Source organism: Drosophila ananassae, chromosome 2L (genome assembly GCF_017639315.1).
Source record: "Drosophila ananassae strain 14024-0371.13 chromosome 2L, ASM1763931v2, whole genome shotgun sequence".
Lineage (NCBI taxonomy): Eukaryota > Metazoa > Arthropoda > Insecta > Diptera > Drosophilidae > Drosophila > Drosophila ananassae.
The window spans coordinates 24048377-24056254 of NC_057927.1; the positions used below are offsets into that span (position 1 = coordinate 24048377).

The 7878-nt window shown below is 40.4% G+C and overlaps 1 protein-coding gene across 1 annotated transcript; it reads left to right on the forward strand.

Annotated features, from left to right (window-relative positions):
- Positions 1–431: 431 nt before the first annotated feature.
- LOC6503425 (fructose-bisphosphate aldolase) lies at positions 432–1863 on the forward strand. Its single transcript, XM_001967421.4, has 3 exons — positions 432–1340; positions 1411–1610; positions 1674–1863. The coding sequence occupies exons 1-3, from the start codon at positions 542–544 to the stop codon at positions 1767–1769; spliced, it is 1095 nt and encodes a 364-aa protein (XP_001967457.1). The 5' UTR covers positions 432–541; the 3' UTR covers positions 1770–1863.
- The last annotated feature ends 6015 nt before the right edge of the window (positions 1864–7878 follow it).

The following is a 7878-nucleotide window of genomic DNA, read 5'->3' on the forward strand; positions in this document are numbered from 1 at the left end:
CAAACTGCCGCCGCTGTCCATAATTTGTATTAACAAAACTTTTGCCATAAAATGTCCAAAGTGAAACCCATAAAAAGCGACATTGTCGGTGCGGTCAAATATAATTAATGTGGGGCAAGTTTATTCTTCTTGCGGTTTATCTTCCCCTCGAATCTCTGACTATACTGGCCTTCCTTCTTGCTTCGAAAAGGCAATTAAAAGTCTAATTATAATGCCATTAGACGGACGGCAAGTGCTAAATGCTCAGGTAGTATTCAAGTATCATAAATAAAAGTATTCAATCTTGATATCCGATTTTCTGAATAATTGGCTTATAAAAACAGGTCAGCTGTTAAAGTTTCAAACAATTAATAAGTGGTCTTAAATGGAGAACAGGAAGAAGGTTAGGTTATCCTTTTTTATACCCCGTACTTTATATCATTGTATTTGTAATTACCTCTCAGCTTCCTGGAATTATATTTCACTTAACACTTTGAAATAAAATTCCTCAAAATTAAGTATAAAAAAATTCATTTTGGTAAAAATTTCAAGGTTTCTCACAATGACTACGCACTTTTACTACCCAAACAAGGAACTCCAGGATGAATTGACATGCATATCCAAGGCCCTAGTGGCTCCTGGAAAAGGAATCCTGGCAGCTGATGAGTCCAGTTCGGTGATGGGAAAGCGATTTCAACTAATTGGCGTGGAGAACACTGAGGAAAATCGCCGGATATACCGACAAATGTTATTTACCACCGATCCAAAGATATCTGAGAATATTTCCGGCGTGATCTTTTACCATGAAACATTGCACCAAAGGACAGATGACGGTGTACCTTTCGTAGAGGTCCTGAAAAAGAAGGGCATCCTGACAGGGATTAAGGTGGACAAGCACTTCACCCCGCTCTTTGGCTCCGAGGATGAGTATACCACCCAAGGACTTGATGATCTAGCCAACCGGTGTGCCCAGTACAAGAAGGAGGGCTGCAGCTTTGCCAAATGGCGTTGTGTACTAAAGATTTCGAAAAACACCCCATCACCACAGGCCATTCTCGAAAACTCAAATGTCCTGGCCCGGTATGCGGCCATTTGCCAGTCACAGCGTCTAGTGCCCATAATAAGTCCTGAAATTCTGGCTACCGGCGATCACGATCTGGACCGGTGTCAGAAGGTTACCGAAATCCTACTCACAGGCGTTTACAAAGCCCTAAGCGAGCACCACGTCTTTTTGGAGGGGACTCTGCTGCAACCCAGTATGGTTACACCAGGCCTGCAAAGTAATAAAAATCATCCACCTTCAGACATCGGACTGGCAACAGTACTTTCCATTCGACGGACAGTGCCGCCCGCAGTACCTGGTAAGAATTTACAAAAGCTTGAAGTTTAACTGAATAAGATTTGATTTTATAAAAATTTATTTTATTTCAGGAGTCCTTTTTTGTTCCGGTACCCAATCGGAGGAGGAAGCCACTGTCTATTTGAATGCCATTAACAATGTGCCTCTGTGCAAGCCCTGGGCCATGAGTTTCGCCTTCGACCGGGCGTTGCAAACTTCGATTTTGCGCACTTGGGGTGGCAAAAAGGAGCAGATTACTCATGCCCAAAACGAGCTTCTCAAACGCTGCAAGGTTAGTATGTAGAAGTCAACATTTGTCTAGTAAACTGACCACTTTTCGCCCCAATCCCTTTAGGCCAACAGTCTCGCTTGCATTGGCAAATATGTTCATGGGTCTATTGAAAGTTCAGCGGGCACCGAGAGACTCTTACTGGAGGCTATTGAATTCTGAGAGAAGCCTTGATTTGAAATTCAATATTTGGCTCAACCATTATCATTAAACAATTTAAAAATTTTTCTTCAAATTAAAATTTAAAGCAATTTCATTTAGACTACATTTATATTGGTACATAAATTTTTTGTCAAATAAATAATATTATCCTTCTGTTTATTTTATGAAAATTTCACGAAAAAGCTAAAAAATATGTTATTCTAAGATTTTCTTTATAATCTGATGAAAATTGGCCCAGATGTAGACATCACTGGAGCCCATAATGTCCTTCCACGCATGTTTAACAATTTTTGAAGGGGACCCCCTTGAAAATTTAACGAAAAAGCCAAAAAATATTTTGTTCTAAGATTTTGATGCAGAACGATGGAGAATCGCTCTCCAAATCGTTTAAGGTATTCCCCTTAAGAATTGGATGAAAATTTACCAAGGTAGAGACATCGCTGGGGTCCATAATGTCCTTCCATGCCTTTTTTGAAGGGGATCCCCCTGAAAATTTCACGAAAAAGCTAAAAAATATGTTTTAAGATTTTGATGCAGAACGATGGAGAATCGCTCTGGGGATTGGCCGAGGTATAGTTATTTTTTCTTAGATTTTGATGCAGAATTGTGGATGATCGATTTACAAACCATTGAATGTACTCCGATTCAGAATGGGATATAAATTGGCCATGCAAATGTACAACAAATCTTAAAAATAGCATCTGGATTTTGTACAGATTAATGAGGAATTGATTTACAGAACCTTCTACGTTTTTATTGATTGCATTATTGTAATAATTGTTTATTTTTTTTACCAAAGGCCTTTTTTATGGTGTTCCATGTGTGGTGGCCTTAAAGTGCTCCCCTATGACTTTTGGTCGACTCTTGACCGCAGGCCGCGTGTTTGATGCCCGCTCGTCAACCTGGACAAGTCGAAATATTGTTAACAAGCCTGCAAAGAGCAACATGACTCTTGGAGTGAAGTGTCGGCTTAATCCGCGGAGATTACCAGACGACCGAGCGACACGCAGCTGCGTTTGGAGCTCGACTGCAGCTTAATTAACGCAAGCGCATGCCAAAAACCAAAACGACGACCAAGTGCAACACCAATAGTAGCTCAGGCAACTGCCACAGCAACAGCAACATGAACAGCACAAGCAACACCAGCAGTAACATCAACCCCGGGCTGAGTGTTTCGACTTAATCATGCGGTTCAGAGCCGCTCAGACCGGTGTCATGTTGTCGGCAAATTAGTCAGGCTGCTTGGCAAAGCAGAGGAATCGCGATTGGTGGCGTTTCGAGAGGAGGCGGAGAGCTACACCAAATCGCAATAATTAAAATTAAAGCAGTCACTAAGTTATAGCGTCGCCTTTGGCTGCACCTCCAGCTCCACCCAGTTGTCACGCACAGAAAATTTAAACCAAGCCAAAGGAGTTTTAATAAAAGCAAATGGGTAAGGCTCTGCAGCTTATTTTGGATTAGTTTTTTAGCAAAAGCACCTAGATGTTTAAGTAATTAGGAGGATATCACTTAAGCATTTTTATTTACTGAATAGTTGGTTATATTTTTAAACAAATATACTTAATTAACTTTTAAACACCCAATGAATTTAGGGTAAATTTCAACCTGCCTTTATCTCGTATAAATTTTAGTCCTTTCACCTGGAGCATCGTGCAAAGTTTCGTGGTTAATGCATCCGCCGTGTATCCCGGAGCCGTGAGATTGTTTCTCCGGGACTACAACTCCGCCATGCTCCCTCTCCCCCATCGCGAATTTAATTCTCCGTCCCAATCAGGCCAACGCATACATGTTAACATGACATGTCATGTTAATTGGGCCCCTGTATACATGTACTTGTTCATGACAGTGTATGGGTCTGTGTGTCCGTTGTTTGTGTGTTTGTGCAAATTGCCATTATGCTCATGTTTGCTTAATATGTGCCGCACAACACCCACCAAGTTCCGCTCGATTCCAGCGTTTTCAGGGATTCCAGGCAGCACGCGACGCGTCAAGCCAATTAAAGCCAAATTATGGCAGCGCTTTTTAAATCACATGCATCGCTCGCCGCTTGTCAGTCACTCAATCACTCAGTTACTCATTTGCTCAGTTCGTCGCCTATTCAATCACTCAGTCGCTTGCTCATTTACTCAATCAGCGGTTTCAATTTGGCGCTGAAGATTTATAGGCGTGCCGGCCACTAATGTGGCTAGCAGAAAAAATACACAGAGAATAATTTCAAAAGAATGTTGAAATATATAATATAAAATATTATTTGGGTTAGATATTTAAATTAATGCATATGTCAAGCAATGGTTTTAAATTGTAAAAATGTATTGTGATATTATTTTTTATTTTTTTTTTTTGGTGTATGAAAATAAAAAAGTTAAATAAAAACCACAAATGCAGATACGACTACTAAACTGTTAGCAAAATGTGGCTCTTTTGCCGGAGGCACGCGTTTATAAGAGACTTCCAAACTCGCAACAGATCAAAGCCAAATAGCCGACAAACTTCGAACCCGATTTTAGTTGGTCTTTAACGAGATTTCGATTTCCACTTGCCAGCTGCCAACTGGCAAGTGCCGGCGGTTGGCCATAAACGAGTTAGCGACAAGTGGGAGTGGGTCCGAAAGCCAGGCGGCAAAAGCGGCGGCATAATTAGAAAAATGCAAGCCGGCGAGGCCGTGGCGCCAAAGTTTAATTCACAGCCCCGGACGGACCGGGCACAAATCACTCAGCTGTCAAACGCTTGTTTTGATTAATTTGGTGTTAATGCCGCCGACCGCACAGATCCTGTCCCGTTCAATCCGTCCGGCAATTAATGTGGCCTGGTCTTTGGTTGGTCCGCTGGCCACTTGGCCAAACTTGGTCATGAAGCGTGAAAAATGCTTGGCCCCGAGCTGGGAAGCTAGGCAGCTGGGGAGCCGAGAAGTTGAGGATGCGACTTGTGTTAATTGAAAGTTTCGGCCTGGCCATATAAAGTGAGGAAGCCAAAATCCTCCGCACCACACTCAAGCTCGGACACACGACTTTGATTTCGATTTGGTTGTCTGCTGATAGCCAAAATGTTGCCAACTCGCCTGGCCATAAACGGCAGCACACGCGTCGTCGTGTGGCAGATGGCAGGACGAATGCCGGAGTGGCAAGAATCGGTGGCAAGTTTCGCTTTTGGCCTTACTTGATTTCTTGGTTTCGCTTTCCATGTGCGCCACATCATCAGGCCAAAAGTAAGAGGTGTTTAAAATGCTAATTTGGGCAATGCCACCAATCGAATCACGTACAGTTGTCTCCATTTCTCACATGACTAATGAAGCCTGTTTTGGAAAAATGTCAATTAAAAAGAGCAAAGTTTAAAAGAATGCTATTAAAAAGTGTAAAGCATAATATCTTCTTAGCTTCATTATAATTTATATTACTATTAACTCTATAAGCTTTGTAATAACATAAACTCCATCTATTTAATTTTGAGTTTATAGGTTTCCTTAATAAAAAAACGATATTCTTAAATTGACAATGAGAACAGAGGCTTTTCCCATATTTTTCATTTTGAATTTCCGAATGAATGTAAGCCCCAAGGGCCTAGGTTTCCATCATTTTAATGAATCATATTATCATCATGAAAATGACCCACTGGGGTATGCAAATAATATTGGTTCGGTTTTTGGATTCCAGTTCCCTTTCAGCTCGAAACTGTCGCCCCATCAACGTGCTTGTTCAGCTGTCACCAATGCAGCTTCCTGGCCAAATGCTACTGACGCTGCTCGCCCCTGGGCTTAAGCGAAATTTGCTATGCCAAAATGTCAAAATGTCAATTCGAAAACGTTTAGCAAAAAAAAGTCACTAAAGAGGGAAACGCAGCAGCCAAATGTTGGCAAAAAAAAACTTTTTGGCCATTGAATGGCCGGCCAGTTGACCAGTCATTCAGCCAGTCGGTCGGTAGCAAAGTCCTATCCTATACAGTATATATAAATATATATGTATATAATGTATATATATGGAGGGGCAGGCGTGTCGCTGGCAGTCGCTCAAGAGTTGGTCAGGTGTAGGCTCGTTTGTCTGTCACTCGTTACATTTGCTTACCTTTCCTTTATGCAAATGAGGGCGAAGTTGTTGGTTTTTGGCTTCAGCTGGTGTTGCATAAACTTAAAGCTAGACTGAATTTTGCTTTTTCTGAATATAACACAACAAAGTCTCATTTCTTTGAGTTCTGTCAATTCCCCACAAGATGCCTAGCATCTAATGTCGTCTGCCTGACAATTGTACGACATTTCTGACAAATGCTGACAACACAAAACTCTTTTATTTTGTGTCGAATTTTTTTCATTGACGGACAGGCTCATGGACATGCATAGGCAAAGTCTGGTGACAGAAAAACAAAACAAAATAATACAAAATAAAAAAATAACTTAAAAATTGTATTTTTTAGTCGTAAATTGTATGCAATTTTTCAACAAGCATTGTGTGTTGTGTACGGTAGTCGCAAAAAATAAGAAAAATAAATTATACACCCAAGCTATTTGGACAAATTCAATGGGAAAAATCTGCAATTTAAATAATCCCAACTGGCATTTTGAAATTTAGCTTATACAGAAAACCATCTTGGACAGATGTTGCATCATTGTTGTGGTCTCTTGGAGACAGAGTGTGTCTGGGCGTGTCCAAGTGGTACTTGGATAAAAGATTGCAAAACATTTGATTATTTATTTTTAATGAGTGTCAAATAAACAGAATTGAATGAAATAAAATAATTTATATTTTTGCATTCAATTTGATTTTATTAGAAACATACATATTTTGTGGAAAATGCAACTACCTGATAAAACGCAAATAACCACCAGAAAAATCATAAAAATAATCCAAATTAAAATATAAATAAAATACAAGGAAACACGTACGCAAAAAAAGCACACAGCTACTCTCACACACACACACACCTATACGCGCACAAGGCAAATGAATTCAATTTCGAATGAAAAATGGCGGCAATGATGAAGATGGCGACGGCGGCGGCATCGCAAGTGCGTGCCTGCGTGATTGGTGGGTGGAGGTTGGGAAAAGGCAGGAAAGGAAAATTGAAGGAAAATGCTACGTTGGAGGCGGAAACGGCCAGGGATGGGGGAGGGAGTGGAAAAAAAACTTTATTAACATTTTTCGCATGCTGCACGTGCAGCATTTCTGCCAGCCGCCTTGCGTATTTCGCGCTCTTTAATGAAGTTTCATAAATTGTGAAAATCGAACGTTAATCAAATAAGGAGCGGGGCCCGCACAAAGGTGGCGCCTTAAATGGCCGCCGCGAAGCGACAAACTGCAGACGGGGCCAAAAGAATCTGTCAATAAATCAATTAATGTAATATAAATCAAATGACCAAACAGAAACAGAAAATCAGAACGTAGCACTAACTGCCCGCCAGAGGGCGCTGCGGTTGACTCTTATTGTGCCTTCTGCAGCGTCAATGGAAACTGATAGTTGCGGTCTTAATTAATTGCAACAAATTTATGTTTGACATGGTGCAGCGCACAACAAAAAATCAGAAACAGAAATAGAAACTATTGCATTAATGATGGCCCAGAGCCACAATTAGCCCAATGACAAAGCCAACACGATGCTTCGGCTCATAACTCATGACGTTTTGAGGTTTCAGCCCCGTCGTTGTGGTTTTTCAATTGCGAGATTGTTAGCTGCTATTGCCCGATACCCCTCGCTCTTTGATGGAAGAAAAATATATTTGCTTCCTCAGTCACTTCCGGCTTTTCTTTGGCATTTGCGAGGTGGGCTCGTGGGCGTATGAGTAATTTATGGCAAATGATTCAGAACCGAAAGTAGAAGACTCAAGAAAATAATGAACTGAGGAAAAGTTCTCTAAATAGAAATGCTAACTGCAAGTAATAGAATTTAAGTTAAATAAAATTTAATTGTTCTCTCAGAAATATTAAAATAAAAATAAAAAATTTATTTAAACCCGAAACAGTGAAAACTATTTTTTAGAACGTTGCTCTATATTTAAATATGTTTAGTCTAAAATTTTTAGATATATTTTGGAAAACTCACTCTTTTCTCAATTTTAAAAATAGTATCTTTGTATGTGTTACCCAATTTCTACAGCACACTTTTGGCCGCAGGTGAGAACAAG

What these genes read in the sequence shown, in the direction of transcription:
- LOC6503425 (XM_001967421.4), top strand. Translation starts at nt 542, where the DNA reads ATGACTACGCACTTTTACTACCCAAACAAGGAACTCCAGGATGAATTG. An exon ending in AGTGCCGCCCGCAGTACCTG is followed by an intron (nt 1,341 to 1,410) that starts GTAAGAATTTAC and finishes ATTTTATTTCAG; the next exon opens with GAGTCCTTTTTTGTTCCGGT. An exon ending in AGCTTCTCAAACGCTGCAAG is followed by an intron (nt 1,611 to 1,673) that starts GTTAGTATGTAG and finishes CAATCCCTTTAG; the next exon opens with GCCAACAGTCTCGCTTGCAT.